Source organism: Procambarus clarkii, chromosome 94 (assembly GCF_040958095.1).
Source record: "Procambarus clarkii isolate CNS0578487 chromosome 94, FALCON_Pclarkii_2.0, whole genome shotgun sequence".
NCBI lineage: Eukaryota > Metazoa > Arthropoda > Malacostraca > Decapoda > Cambaridae > Procambarus > Procambarus clarkii.
This window is the reverse complement of record NC_091243.1, coordinates 8,720,002-8,736,593: the sequence shown is the minus strand read 5'-3', so window position 1 is coordinate 8,736,593 and position 16,592 is coordinate 8,720,002. Positions and strand designations below refer to the sequence as shown.

Below are 16,592 nucleotides of genomic sequence, written 5' to 3'. Positions count from 1 at the left end.
GCTGTCAGCTTCAGACTCGAGCGTGCACTTGAGACAAATGGCCAGTTTTCTCATCCGACACATCCAAGTTGGGGTACGGGCAGGTTGGATGCAGTTGTCCACATGTCCAGCACCACGGATTTGCCAGACGGAATAATCACTTTCCTTGCATTGATGTCAAACGTTTTTCTGTTTATTCCTTGGGATTACTTACGGTATTTTGTTTTGTTTTCATGTCGCAGCTAGTCCTTGACACCCGACCCACCAATATGAAAATGTAAAATTGAAAAATGTTATATCCGTCCTGGACCGAAAAGTGCAATGAGTCACAATAACGTGGCTGAAGTATGTTGACCAATCCACACACTAGAACATGAAGGGACGACGACGTTTCGGTCCGTCCTGGACCATTCTCAAGTTGATTCTCATAATCGACTTGAGAATGGTCCAGGACGGACCGAAACGTCGTTGTCACTTCTTCATTTTCAGATTTGTGGATTGGGTTTGCGCTAGAAAGATTAGACAACATTCCCACTACTCACACGACGTTTAAAGCAAGGGAAGAGAATGAATGAAGGAATAGTACCGCAAGGTTCCATTTTGGGCCAACCCTTTTTGTCAACGACATAGATAAGAATATTACAAACCACATCATCAAATTTGCTAATGACACTAAGATCCATTGTAAAGTAGGAAGTGAAAATGAGGCTTTACACAGAGATATCTACATGAAGTTAACAAATGGTTGGAAGATTGGCAAATGCTTTTTAATATTGAAAGTGCAAGACCTTACATGCGGGTCATAACAATGCACGTCACACATACAAAATTAGCAATATTACCTTGCAACAGATTGATGAAGAAAAGGACCTTGGAGACAGAATTCACCGATCACGGAAAATTTCACAGCAGTGAAAGCAACAGTAAAAAAATAAAATAAAAGTAAAATAAAAAAATAGGAATAGCCAAACGAGCCTTAGTCGTCAAGGAAAATAAGGTACAATAGTTGTCTAACTGTATAATTCTCTGGTGCATCCCCACTTGAATTATTCCAACCAAGCATGGAGACCTCGGGCCAGATTCATGACAGCACTTACGAACCTGTACATCTTTTCTCAATCTTTGGCGACTTTGTTTTTAATTATTAAACAGCTAATGAGCTCCGAAGCACCAGGAGGCTGTTTATAACAATAACAACAGTTGACTGGCAAGTTTTCATGCTTGTAAACTGTTTAATAAATGTAACCAAAGCCGTCAAAGATTGAGGAAAGATGTACACGTTCGTAAGTGCTTGGGTAAGTGCTTTCGTGAATCTGGCCCCTCGTCTTCAGAAAGACATATCTGTTTTGGAGAACGTTCAACATTGCAACAAAAATCATCCCAGAGCTAAGGTGTCTTTCATACTAGGAACGGTTGACGTCCACAGGGCTGACAACATTGCAAACCAAACATGACAGAGCTGATCTCATCGAAAGTTTTACAATACTGAACAGTTTGGAGGATACTGATCCAGACTACTTCTTGAAGGGATCACATGTAACACGGACAACGAGCAACGATTTCTAACTCAACAAACCACTGTAGGACAACAAGCAGGCTTTTTTTTCACCAATAGAGGTATAAACCCACGGAACAACTTACCCGCCGAAGCCGTAAATTATTACTGCGGTTTAGAATTCAACTGGAAAAATTCATCAGAAAATAATAGTGGGACTTTTCACAAGCCGCCGGCTACCTGTCCCCGTCGAAGCAATTTGTGAGATGATAGCCTTCAGGTAAATTAATGTAAATCTTTAAGAAAGGCAGAAAAAGCTCAGCTAAAAACAACTAACCAATCATCCTAACCTCACTAGCTGCAAGTTCATGGAGAGAATCCTAAGGGCAAGAATTATTCACCATCCCACAGTGCACAATTTTGTAAAATCAACACAACACATATTTTTGTTTAAATACATTTTTTCATTTGTTTTCCACACCCTTGGAAACGGTAACCAGCTATTCAAACAAAATATTTCCAATAGACGTAATATACATCGAAATCTCTAAAGCTTTTGATGAGGTAACACATGAAATTACAGGTATGACATATAATAAATGGTGAAATACTAGAATGGATAAAACAATGGTTAAAACAAGGCCACCAAAGAGTTGTCCTAAACGGAAATGAATCTGACCGGAGAAATGTGGTGATTGGGGTACATGAGTATCCAGGATATGATGTAATACATAATTGAGTAGGAGGGGTCTAAAATGCGTACCAGGTTCTGTCATGAGCATCTGTAGGCCCTGTCACGACCACCTGCAGGGTGTGTCATGAGCGCCAGGGACTCCCATGAGCACCAGCAGCCGTCTGTCATGAGCATTAGAAGGGCTTGGCATGAGCATTAGGAAACCCTGACATGAGCATTACAAGGACCTGGCATGAGCACCAAAATGTGTCATGCACGACAGAATCTGTCATGAACGCCAGGAATTATCATTAATATCAAGGTCTGTCATGAGCATTACAAGGACCTTACATGAGCACCAAAATGTGTCATGAACGACCGGATCTGTCACGAACGCCAGGAATTATCATTAATACCAAGGTCTGTCATGAGCAGCAGAACCTGACATAAGTGCCAGAGGCCAAATACATGACACAATCCGTTTTGTAATTCCGTAGACGTCTGGATCCACTCACATCAAAGGCGCATTTGACCATCCCTTCTCGCCCAATTAAGCACTGCCGACACTACTCCATTTACTAACAAATCACACACCAAAAAAACCTGAACTTGCAATAAAAGAGTAATCGAAACATTAAAAAGTATAGAGGGTGGGGTTTTAATAGTTAAAATGTAAAATAATAGGCTTTGGTCGGAGTTCTTGTTCGAGCGAAGTGTTTGGGAAGCTCTGTTGTGTACTGTGATTATCGCGTATTTTTAGGTCATCTTTCAGTTTGGGTGCTTCCTGCGGCCTTCGTCACCTCCAACACCTACTATGAAAAGTGAAACATGTTCAAGAAGAACGCCACATCGTCGGATGTAAAGAAGAGTCTTAGCAAATGTCTGGATACTAAGCGAGATACGCCCACCCGTCTTAAACATCTGCGGACTGTCTTGGGTGAGGGGGGAAATATGTGTTTATTTTCATTATCCTCTCTCTCACCTCAAGGGTCTCGTGTGAATACGTCGCTATGGTCACTATCCTCTCTTACCTTAAGGGTCTCGTGTTGTGGGAGGGTGAATATGTAACAATTTTCACTATTCTTTCTCGTCTTAAGGGTTCCCGTGTTGTGGTGGGTTAATACATTACTATTTTCACTATCCTCTTTCACCTTAAAGGTCTCGTGTTGTGGGAGGGTGAATATGTCACTGTTTTCACAATCGTCTCTCACCCCAATGGTCTTGTCTTGAGGGAGGGTTAATACATCACTATTTCACAATCTTCTCTTACTCTTAGGGTTTTATGTTAGGAGAGGGTTAATATGTCACTATTTTCACAATCGTCCCTCACCCCAAGGGTCTCGTCTTGGGGGAAGGAACAGTGCATATTGTCTTAAGTAGAACAAATGTGAAATTTCTATAACGGGTGATGTCAAAATTTGACCTAACTTATGAAATCTTGACTAATACTAATGATTTCTTAGAGCAAAGGTCTCCAGCTCAATAACTCCATTAATAGGCCTAAGATGCAGCTACCAGTTTCCAGACTGTCACCAGTTGGCAAATATTAGTGCCAAAAAATCCAGTGCCTAGAATGAAACTACAAAAATTACAGAAATTCTCTCAAATATGCTAAAAAATACACAATATGGAAATATGAAAAATATCTATTATAAACCTATTAGAACAAATATTACTATATAATGATAATTTTTCCATGATTCAGTGCATGATCTCAAGAAAATGATAGTTACTTTTCTAGGGAAAGCCTAGAAAAGCCTAGATGCCTGGAGACCGTTCAGGCTTGTTCTCATTTGTGTTCCTCACGTGTGCCCCAAAGAATGAGGTGATTTGATAAAATACCTCTCTCTCCAAAGTTACTATTACTGACAGTGTACCAACTGCTAGGTAACATTAGGTGTGGAGTTGTATAGGCCTAGTGGGGACCAATGCCAGAATCTGGCTTCCTCACAGAGGCACAGAGAGCAGTAGCATTTATTTATATTCCACCACCGGGAAAGCAACCAGAAAGCTAGCGAGACGAAACAGGCGAGTGCAGAATTGGTGGGGATATTCGTAGGACCACCGAACCTGCAGGGGATTTCCAGGGCCCGAAGGAACTGACCTAACAGTATTTCTCCCCTACTGGTTTGTTATTCTGGTGGCTATTTATTCTGGTTTGTTTTGGGTGGATGTCTATAATTGCTAGAATGCATTTAAAAGGATTTTAATTTTTTTGGCTTACTAAACTGCATATTTATTTATGCCACAGTATGGAACAGTGTTAAAATTCTAATTGGTTGATCTTTTATCAAGATACTGGTATACAGTATATATATATCTGTTTCTCTGATTAAATACTTAAAATCTGTTATAGAATTCCTATACAGTGTATCTTAATGAAATCTTTTGCATTTTGAGAAAAAATTGAATATTTTGTCTAATGAAAGGAAACCAATAACTGTGAGTTCAAAATTTTTCTTACAAGCGCTTACAGTGACTACAGAGGAGTGAGATCTGGCACTTTATGCCCTGTCTCCTAGCTGTTTATACCCGACACACTAATTACGTCTCGTCATTAATTAACATTTTCATCATATTTTTTCTTAATGTTATGGAAAGAACTAGCTTCAGTAACCTCTTCCTTCAATGCATTCCACTTGCTGACAGGGAATGAGAACTAGTGTAACTATACAGCAACTTTATTATACTGGTTCAAAATTCTTTCAAAAGAGTATGCCAGAATGTGCAGTTAATCAGTAAAACACTGTACTGTATAGAGTACATTTCCATGTGATGTATGTTCTATCCTGTAACTTGTATATTTTTTTTTCTTTTAGACAACACAGATGCTGGGGAGTTGAAGTCTTTCTTAGATACTAATTACAGCCCAGTTTTTCAAGTCTTCTATGAAGCATTCATCATCTTCGAGGGAAATCTAAAACAAAAAGGTGAGAGATATGTCCACGTATTGTCTATAAGTGTTTTTGTGTCTAGTCTATTAAAATTTTTATAACTAATTTTCTGTTCATTTTTGTAATTTCAGGAACATTTGCAGTACAGAAAAGTCATAAAGAGGATCTAGAGTGCTCATTATATGTCTTGGACCGCCTTCTTTGCCTTCTACCAGAGAGATTTGAGAAGCGATGGCAGTGCAATGCCCTTACACACATTTTCAAAAAAATCCTTCACCCTGGGAACATTGTGCGGCTACGGAGAGATGCCATGCGGTAAAACCTTTTCTTGTGTAGTATAGTGCAATTTAAATAACTGTCACTTGATATATTTTGCACATATTGTATAATTTTAAGCATTTTCTAAGTGTCTCTTACATTGCTTATACTATTACATGTATCCTACCAATGCCAAGTACCACCCAAGAATAATTAAATGTAATCTTAACAGATTATTTGTGATCTGGTACATGATTGTTGGAGAGTCGAAAACGCCAGAAATGGATCGCATGTTTGCTTCATTGGTACCAGGGTTCCCAGTTCCACCTCCTTCATCCCTTCCCCCTGACCTGGGCTATGGGGGAGTTACAAGTTTGGAACCATCACCAGTTATCCCTCCACCCAGCACAGAGAAAACACCACCAGATGATCTATCATCATATCTACTTAGGTCACTTTTAGACTTCATGGTTACACAGGTATGTAGAGCTTTTGAAATTAACAAGTAAAAATTGAAACACAATTTTGTGTATGTGTGTGTTTTTTGGGGGGTAATTTTTAGTGTTATATATTAGAGCATATAATAATTTATTATATATTAATGCTATTTTATAATGTTTGATGCTCAGGTACGAAGGATTGAGTGGCAAGATCGTACACTGCACAGCAAATCATTTTCGTACCTGTTTAACATGTTCCGAATGTGGTACATGCCGCATATCTTCCCTAGTTTCATTTCTTCGAACTCCCTGTATAAACCAAATCTAGGTAAGATTATATTTTTATGGACAGTTGGAACTTTTAAAAGCTGCTCATTGAATTGAATTGGTGCATAAAATCTTTTACAACATTTATGAATGTCAGGCAAACCAACATTTGTATTTTTCAGTAGTTGCAGAGCTATAATTGAAAGGTACTTTAGCAGGAATATAGCAGTACAATATTGTAAATAAGAGAATGGTAGCAAATTGTATTGGAAGTGAATGGTTACAATGTGAACAAATATTTATGTTGGGAGTTGGTCTTCATTCTGGGTACCAATTAAAAAGGTCTTGACTTGCATCAGTAACTTTCTAAATAAGTACAAACATAGAACTCATGCCACTTAATAGTAAATCAGAAATGTTTTAAAGCAACAAAACTTACTTGTCAGTGCGTTAGATATAATACATTTACTGTATCAACAAAGATATGGAGTGCCATTAGTCATAGACACTTGAAATGATTGTATGAGAATGCTGGTGGTTTAAAAGGAGGTTGCCATAATCACTATACAGTACAGTTTTTTGTGAGGTTCATGAATGGCAAAATGTTAGTTGAAACACGTAAGAGAGGTATTGGCATCAAATGGAAAGGTACAACAATCTTACTATAATCTTCAATTTATGTCTTCTTGAGAGAAACTGCAGAGAAAATTTGCATTGTATGTCACTTAGTTATTGATGGAAGAGCACTATTACTGAGCGTTAGTCATTTAAGATCCTGAAGGCAATCATCAGACATAGATGTTAACAATCTGTGTATTTGCAGAAAGATTAGAAAACATGACAAGACAATAAGGAAGCATCATAGTTTCTATATGATCACAATCCACTGTGCACTTCTATTAACCAAAGGCTCGGTGTTTGACCAAAAAAAATAAGACTAAGGATCAGTTGAAGAGTAGGAACTGCTAACAATTATTTGGAAAAAACACTGTTCAATACCAGTCATTTACTTTCCTGATAGTAACCTTGTAGCAAGTAAAGAGTAAAGGCTGAGTCAAATGTTGCTTTTCTACATCTACAAAGATTTCTGATCTAATAAAACACACAAAATGTTTGAAAATACGGCCTATGGAAAACCTAACAGTTATACCCCTTCTCTTACAATCCATGTTTACTAGATTTTGACCCCAGTAGGCTTATTTCTCTTATATAACTCAAAATCCTTCTCCTAGAGATTCTCAGTTGTATAGACATCTGCTTATAGTGGAACAAATGATGAAGTGAATGTTCAGAATTTATTTTAAAGTGCTGCTTCTTTTAAGGAATGAAATCTTGAAGGTCAAACCTTTATGGTTATTATTTATTAGTATACCAGTACTGTTTACAGTGGAAGACCTGTTGTATTGCTCCTTATAAACAATACATGACTGTGGCAGTGGGAGGAAGAAGTGAGTAGTCACGTTAATTATAGTTAATTAGGCAGAGGTGCAGTAGTGGACACAAAGAAGATCAAAATGTTACGATTTTGTTGCATGAAGAATTTTTATTTTGATTTTTTTAATGTGATGCTTTCCTGTATGTTGGGAAAACGTGTGCAGAGTTCTGATTAGCTGGATTTTATTTACGTTTAAAGATATGAAAGACTGAAATTGCTGTCTCATATTAACAGTATTTATATATAAAATGTTTAGAACAGTTTATACGGTGTATTGTATATTTTTATTATGTATATTTTTATAATTTTAATTCATATTATTATATGTTAAATTTCCAGAGTTACCAGAACTTCGTAGCAGCCCAGGATTAAGCCCCTATGGCACTTGTCAAGTGGCAGTCGTGGAGTGGGTGCGGAAGTTTGTCATATCTACCTCACAGCGCAGTGCACAATCGGTGTCATCTGTAGGGTGAGTAGTTCTTTATTATTTTAATTTAGTAGTTTCCCAACACAATGTATTACAGTATTTTGTTTAAATACTGTACTTATCAAGGCCTAAGTGGCTTTTTGTACTAAACTGGCTTACTTTTCTATGATATTCATTTATAATTTATTCCTGCATGCCTGTTATGACAAAGGATGATTTGTAATGGGAAAGATATAGAGGATGGGTGGGTGTTTTGTTGAGTATTTTAACATTATCTTTTCCAATACTGCTTGCCTAATTCCTTTGGGCTCATACCTCGCTCTCCCTGTGAAGTGGAAAAATGAGGGTAATGATGGTGATGTTTCTCTATAAATATCCATCTCTCAGCCTCATCTCATGTTGCAAGACTGGAATGGGCAGATACAGTATTGTATTACTGTATGACGGTAATCTTGACATGCTCCTGTTCCATGACATGCTCCTGTTCCATGACATGCTCCTGTTCCATGACATGCTCCTGTTCCATATTTTACTCGTGTGTGTTATTGTAACTTAGGTACGTTAGGCATTTTATTGATTTTGTTTAGTTGCCTTTAAATTAGTCACTAAAATATTATATGAATGCATTACACTGCATAGAGAAATATGGACAGTTCAGTTACAGTATATTCTGCACTTGATCGGTCAGGCTGTTTGTCTTGGCAGACTGGCTGATCAGGATTTAAGGAACTTCTCATGTTTCTTCATGAAGACATCAGTCTGTTGGTAATTCCCCTTACATGTGATGTGAAGATATTGAAAAGACTTGGTCCCTTCATTTTCCCATGATTCATTCTTTTATCTTGCTTGTGCATATTTTAAGGCAGTGAATGAGTTTCTCAGTTTTATCAATAATGCATTATGTTCTCACTGTAATTAAATTTATCATATTATTTATAATAAAGATATTTTTGAGTTGATTTTATTGTTGACCAAACCACACACTAGAACGTGAAGAGATGACGACGTTTCGGTCTGTCCTGGATCATTATCAAGTCGATCACACTCGACTTGATAGTAGAGGACAGACTGAAACGTCGTCGTCTCATCACGTTCTAGTGTGTGGTTTGGTCAACATTTTTCAGCCACGTTATTGTGATTCTTCATCTGCATATTGATTTTATTATTTGTTCTAGTTGATAACTTTCAACGAAAGGTTTAACTTGTATGGGTTATTTCTACAGGGAAGAAGATGGTCGACGTTCTGGTCATGGTGATGCGCAAGAAGGAAGCACCAGTGACCAAGACTCCATCACATCAGCCTTTTATGTCACGTAAATTGCCTCTTTATGTATATCACACTTGAATCTCCTGCCTTAAAGGATGTTTAATGATCGTACAGTGTTGTCATTATTTTGTTAACAAGTATGCAGAATTCAGAGATGAGCCACTATGTTCATTGAAGTGAATGGTGTTGGTGTCAAATACGATACTTCTCTTCCTGCCTGCCATCTAACTTATCCTTATATGGCATTGTAGTCTTTTGATAGTAGGCCTAATTAGTTGGCCAGAAATACAAAGGAAGATATTATGCTAGTTTTCATGCCGGTCCAGTTCATTTTTTTTTCATGCGGTTTTAAATGATGCTGTAATATGATGAGAAGTTTGTAAAAAAAACTTGAAGAAATCTTTGTAATTGCTTTTCCCATATGTGGTCTATTACATTTTCTCCAAATTAACGTGTCAAATTCTTTGGCAAATATTTAAAAAAGCGTTTCATCAAAAGTCTTCAGTAATTACCATGTAACTTGTATTATTCGGCTTAATCAAAACCGAGACACCTTGTCAAGGGCATGGTTTATCGAAAGAAATCCTGTATGTAATGACTCGGCTCTGCTCCATTTACTGCATTCAAGCCAGGCCCCACTGTAATAAAAATAATAATAATAAATGCACCTTTTGTTCCACTACTGTAATTTCCTCGTTTCCACTGCACTAAAGTGGAAAATTGGGGAAATATGAATTAACCAAAATTATAATAATATTAATTTTTTTAACTCAATTGAGTAACTGTGATGATAGTAATAATGATAGTGTATCTTTAGCTCTAGGTTTTGTAACATTCTTTGTTATATAAATTAAATGAAAAGCTGAAGGAATTTGTATGAACAATTACTGTATGCATAATATAATAAACATGAGGTATATAACTACTCTGTAATTTGTTCCAGTGATGAAGGGAGCTCAAATGAAGATGGTATCATGGTTCGAGACATCATCTTTTCATCACGGGAAAACATTAACTTCATCCACGAACTGTTTCGTCAGGCTTTATGTCTCAGTTTTCGCTATGCATCAATCATGAAAACTGTCATATTTACATATAAAGACTGGATACAAATGAATGTAAGTATTATATGCTCTTTTATTTGTAATAGTATTGATTACTTCTGAAATTATCTGCTTATTCATCGCTGCTATCTTATAATTCCTGTTATTGGGGACAGGAAGTCTGTACTTAGGCTTATCTTGGTCCTCCTAGGCCTACCCCTAACTGCTGACCTCACCCCAAGATGCAACCCACAACAATTACCTAACTCCCAGATATCTGGGTCCAACCACTTGGGCTGGACGGTAGAGTGACAGTCTCGCTTCATGCAGGTCGGCATTCAATCCCTGACCATCCAAGTGATTGGCCACCATTCCTTTCCCCCCATCCCAATCCCAAATCATCATCCTGACCCCCTTCCAAGTGCTATGTAGTCGTAATGGCTAGGTGCTTTCCCCTGATAATTCCCTCTCCCAGATATCTGTTTTGTAGCTTTTTTAACAGAGGCATCAAGTGAAATGAAATGTGCCCAACCATTTCTGTCCTGCCTGATGAATAAATTCCAGTCCCTCAGTTATGATCCGAGGACGTAGACCACTGTGCTGTTGATAATGTGTTTCTCATTATTTTCATGATCTTAATTGCAAGTAGTGTGTGTGCTTTACTAGTCACAAGCAGCTGGAGTTGTGCAGTGCCAGCATTATATCATGTGAATACAGGTATTCTGTTTCTAAATTTTTTTAGTTTAATGTTATGTACTCCTCACCATCACTGAGACGATGTTGAAAAGTACTTCAAGCTCCCCAACTGTGCTCAGGGTTACCCAATTTACTTTCCTTAAGGAACTCTCCAATTCATTATTATCAGCTTTGCAGAAATTTGGTACTTTTAACAGAGCTTTCTCTTGCACAACTTTTCTTTGCTATATTAAACTATTTCTTCATAGTCACTATTCAATAATGTACTCCTGTTTTGATGATAGTATGTACTAGTGTGTGCCTATTTGACAGGACTAATAATTAATTTTCCATGTTGGCTTCACGATACAGTACAGTATATTGTTCATGAAAGTGGTCGTGAACTAATTTCACTAATTTTACTCGCCTGTAATGCAAACATTGTTACACCTAGATACCCTAGTTATATCTGCCCAGATATACTTTCCTACCATTCTGTCAAGGTTTCGGTATGTGGCTCTGCTTTGATTCCCTCTCCGAGATAACAAGTTTTAAGTATTCTCCCAATAAGCAATGCCGTACTTCTTCTGAGTTTTGTGCCTCCTTTTTTTCTTTTCCTCCCTTCCTACATTCTCCACTTGCATATGGTTGCTAAGGCAGTCCTCGCCCCTTTCCACACCTCTTTGTTTTCCAAGACAAGCAAGAAATGACTGTTTTGCGTATACGAAAGCTAAGCCATTATGTAGCTTCTTAAGCAAAGGTTTTAAATTTTTTTTTCAAAACTGAGGTTGAATGTGCTTTCTTGTGATAACTGTACAGAAAGATCACCTCTATAAGTAAGAGGTAGAACAAGGAAGCAAACATACAGACACAGTACATTTATTAAATGGTGTTTTGCTGAATTGCAATTAGAAAAATTTAACTATTTTTATAACTATATCATCTTCAGGCTCCTGAGATGCCACCCTTTATGTTGGAACCATTGGAAGGAGGAACCAGTCCAAGAGAAGATGCAGCAGTTGCACAAGAAAATAACACACAGAGACGTTTGCGCAATGAATCTTATCTTGGAGCTGTCAATAAAGACATCCATATTCGGGCAGGGCTTCAGGTATGAATGATACTGTACACGTTTGATTTAAGATATTATTTTAGATGTGGAAATAATATTCAGTGACTAACTTTTTATGGTTCAAGTTTACAGCATTTTTAAAGTGTCATCAATTCCTATTACTCATAGATTCCAAACAGTGATACATTAAATGAAATGACAGTAGCTGAAAAGATTTTAATGTACTAGTAACTTCCACAGAATGTTCTACAAATCTTCATAACAAGTGCAGCAAACGTGTTCCTCCTGGAAGTTTCACCAGACTATCCACGTCTCCTTGATGAACAAGTAGAGGTGTGCAAGCATGTACTGAATATCTATCGATACATGGTCATGAATACTCGCATGGAGCAGAAAACATGGTAAATAAAACAGTTTTTCATGTGCATATATTGTCCAGGCAAGAAAACTGAATATAATGAGAATAAAAATACATATAAAGATTAACCAAGCAAAGAAAGTAGAGAAAAAGATTTTTGTTTTTGTACACTTATATGATCAAAATATACATATGCTATGTATTTTACAGTGTATTATGCCATAAAACATTTTGGCTTAAAGTATTACTGGTATATATATGCACTACTGGTATTAAATTTGTGTTTGCATGCAAATTTTGGGGGGTAAATATTATATTTTGCTCATACAATATTTAATAAAATTCTGTATAATTTGGTTCAAGAGGAAGATTCTGGGAACAAATTCCTGCTTAGAACCTGGCGTGTGCTCTAGTAGCTCATTTGATACATGTACATTCTTTCCACTTAACACTATTTCATGCATTGCTATTTTAAATGTCATTACTAAACATTTCTTCTTTCTCTATTTTACAATGAAACTACCTTACTCATTTGATATTGCAGTGCTTGAAAAATATCAAATTTTGTATTTCACATAGATGATTCGACTGTTTTTGCTCATTTTCTATACTTCCTGTCCAACAGAGATGGCTTTGATCAAACAATAACATAGCTATTTCTTATGTGTATCCTTCAACTCAAGTTCTCGTTTCTGAACAGATTCTCCCACACTTTTTATACCACATCATCACTGCTCACTGTCCTCTCAAATTTTCTCAAGTGAAATCTATACTGCCATTTGCAGTATCATTTTCTCATGTAAACTGGTACTTGCATTCATTTATATGTTTTGATTGTACCTTTTGGTAGTGTCCTGCCTTGTTTTAATGGTTCTTTCACTTTAACTGCCCATCTGGATCATATTCTGCTCCTTAAGCATTGCATTTTGATTGTTCTTTCCACTGGCATGTGTTTCATATTGTTAAACCGTCTCCGGGGACCTCATTTCCATTGTCTCTAGCTACTTCCTCACCTTGCCAAACCTAATCTTAACTTTAATATACCTATTTTTGTAATATCAAATATTAATGGAGTAATAATTTTTGAAATATTAATACTCACTTTTCAAGTTTGGACATTTACTATCCACAGTTTAGCTTCAATTAATAATTCAATCAATCTTGTTAGCTTAATTAAGGATTATAAAATTTCAGTGCTTATTTGTATTGGTGTGGTATATAATTATTGACAACAGTCTACTATTTATTATTTTATTACAGGGAACAATTACTAGTGGTGCTACTTCACGTTACTTCACAAACTCTGTGTGGACGGCCCACCACGCACAAAGAGGATTCCCTAGGGGGACGCTTTGCCTCGGCTCTTTTTCAGGTTGGTTGCTTCATGAATTGGTATTGTATGTAGTTGTTCGCTTTTCACAAAATATAGGACAGATGGAAACAAAAATTTCATCTTGGGATTTATTTCTTCACCATACAGGTGGGTAGTCCCTGCATATATCAGTACTTTTGTATAGACCTGTTCATGAGGGGAAATTGTTCGAAGATCTATTTATTTAGGGTGTCCCTTTTTTCAAGGACATCATATTGCTCTGTGATAATATAGGAAATGACAGAGTAATTTTTGTCATTATTATTATTTGTGCAAAATGTCTTAAGTGTTTGCATTAATGAGGGAGGGAGAGTGGGAACTATATTATTTATTAAATGTAATTATTTATTTTATAATTAAATTTTGTGTACTCGCGTAGTTGTGCTTGCTGGCGTTGAACTTCAGCTCTTTTGGTCCTACCTTTCAGCTGTCAGTCAACTGGTGTACAGGTACAAGAGTCTGTTGGATTCTATCATATCTACATTTGAAACTGTGCATGGAGTTTCACCTCCACCACATCACTGCCTAGTGCATTCCATCTGTTAAATACTCTGACACTGAAAAAATTCTTTCTTATATCTCTCTGGGGCTCATTTGGGTACTAAATTTCCATCTGTGTCCCCTTGTTTGTGTACCATCTTTGCTAAATAGTTTGTTTTTAGCTGCCCTGTCTTTAGTTTGTCTAAGGGGCCTGACAGCTGAGCGGGCAGCGCTCGGGATTTGTAGTCCTAAGGTTCTGGGTTTGATCCCCGGTGGAGGCGGAAACAAACGGGCAGAGTTTCTTTTGCCCTGATGGTCCTGTTCGTCTAGCAGTAAAGTAGGTACCTGGGAGTTAGACAGCTGCTACGGGCTGCTTCCTGGGGGTGTGTAACAAAAAGGAGACCTGGTCGAGGACCGGGCCGTGGGGATGCTAAGACCCGAAATCATCTTGAAGTAACCTCAAGATAACCCCTGCCAATTCTTCAGAGAATTTTGTAGGTATAAAACCATCACCTTTTATGATATTGTGAGAGATAACGTTTTATATGTTTGTTATTTTCTTTTATGCAAGATACTTTTAAACTGTAAATATATATTATTATTTCCAGACTCTTATTGTGTCATGGATAAAAGCTAACTTGAGCGTTGCCATATCTGGGGAGCTATGGGACCAGCTGCTGCTAACTCTGGCGTCACTCACACACTGGGATGAGCTGATCAAGGAGTGGGCGGTAAGGAAGATATCCGTTCATATTTGTGTAATGGCTGATATTGTGGCACAACTAGGCAGTGTCATTATCAAAGCAGCAGTTGATGGAGAGTTTTCCATGTGTCATGCATTTTTGTTGTTATTCTTACTGGAAATATTTATTTTCCAAAAGCTTTGTTGGTATATTTTAATAAAGTTAGATATTGTGTGTCCTGCATTCACTAGTGTAATTTTGCCATACAGTATGACTTGTAAATTCCAATATGACAATATAAATATATACGATACTACAATATGACTGTACAGTAGTACAATATGACAATGTACACTACAACATGACATGTATATTCCAATTATCACCTCTTGTTTGTATGCAATATTCTTCTAACTATAATGTTGCTTTTAATTATAAGTTTATAATTGATTTTAATTTGATGTAGACGTATTGTATATACTTACGCATTACAGCTTGTGGAATTTTTTAGCAGTGAGCCTCTTTTTATGCAGTTTTTATCAAGAATTGGCTAAACTGTCATTGGTTCACTGAGAGCATTTGAGACGCCTGAGGAGTATCACTCAGTTTTGTGATTACTCTGGCCGAGAAACTCATACAATTAAATACTGTAAAAGCCTGTTTGTTTTTTTCCACAGCATTTTCACAACCAAATGAATTTGGTTGTTGTCTTGATGATGGCTATTCATTATTGGGATAAAATTAAATATATATATATATATATATATATATATATATATATATATATATATATATATATATATATATATATATATATATATATATATATATATATATATATATGTCGTACCTAGTAGCCAGAACGCACTTCTCAGCCTACTATTCAAGGCCCGATTTGCCTAATAAGCCAAGTTTTCATGAATTAATTGTTTTTCGACTACCTAACCTACCTAACCTAACCTAACCTAACTTTTTCTGCCACCTAACCTAACCTAACCTATAAAGATAGGTTAGGTTAGGTTAGGTAGGGTTGGTTAGGTTCGGTCATATGTCTACGTTAATTTTAACTCCAATAAACAAAAATTGATCTCATACATAATGAAATGGGCAGCTTTATCATTTCATAAGAAAAAAAATAGAGAAAATATATTAATTCAGGAAAACTTGGCTTATTAGGCAAATCGGGCATTGCATAGTAGGCTGAGAAGTGCATTCTGGCTACTAGGTACGACATATATATATATATATAGAAGGGAGTACCACCTCTAGCTGGAAGAAGGGGGACCCATAGCCTCGGAGGAAACCACGCATAAATATATATATATAATATATATAATATAAAATATATATATATATATAATAAATAAATATAAATTTTGTTTAATTTAAGGTTAGTAAAGGAATATGTCAAAGAAAGATGTTGATTTGTCAGCCGATATCATGAGAAATCCGAGGCAAAAATTCATTTGAATGAATATAGTTCAGTGCTGAATATCCAAATTACCATTAAGGGAAGAAAGCCCAAGTATTAAGAAAATATCCACAAAGGTACTGTATTCTAAGACATAATCGTGTGGTATTATATTAGGAGAGTTCTGATCATAGAAATAAGTTTAGATTTCTGGAGTATGTATCTTAATTCATACTATAGGAAAGCATCATTTTGCCTTTAATGTGAAGGTCAGCAAAAATTTACATTGAGAAAAGGCTATGGAATTTGTAAAGCTAATAAGGATTAATTTGAGAAGATAAATGATTATTCGCACTTAAAAAT

The 16,592-nt window shown here is 36.5% G+C and overlaps 1 protein-coding gene across 5 annotated transcripts in view; it reads left to right on the top strand.

The window, feature by feature from the left end:
• Positions 1-2,829: 2,829 nt before the first annotated feature.
• LOC123747310 (ral GTPase-activating protein subunit alpha-2) overlaps positions 2,830-16,592 on the top strand; it is a 78,698-nt gene continuing 64,935 nt past the window's right edge. For 4 of the 5 annotated variants that reach the window (XM_045729415.2, XM_045729413.2, XM_045729412.2 and 1 more), the window contains exons 1-12: positions 2,846-3,084; positions 4,967-5,077; positions 5,173-5,356; positions 5,532-5,778; positions 5,929-6,067; positions 7,781-7,910; positions 9,092-9,181; positions 10,079-10,253; positions 11,803-11,964; positions 12,166-12,326; positions 13,544-13,655; positions 14,744-14,866. In XM_045729415.2, the coding sequence (XP_045585371.2) occupies positions 2,976-3,084; positions 4,967-5,077; positions 5,173-5,356; positions 5,532-5,778; positions 5,929-6,067; positions 7,781-7,910; positions 9,092-9,181; positions 10,079-10,253; positions 11,803-11,964; positions 12,166-12,326; positions 13,544-13,655; positions 14,744-14,866 (1,743 nt within the window). In that variant the 5' untranslated portion in view covers positions 2,846-2,975. Of the gene's footprint in view, positions 3,085-4,966; positions 5,078-5,172; positions 5,357-5,531; positions 5,779-5,928; positions 6,068-7,780; positions 7,911-9,091; positions 9,182-10,078; positions 10,254-11,802; positions 11,965-12,165; positions 12,327-13,543; positions 13,656-14,743; positions 14,867-16,592 lie in introns of all 5 variants that reach the window. The other variant, XM_045729416.2, reaches the window with a different exon arrangement.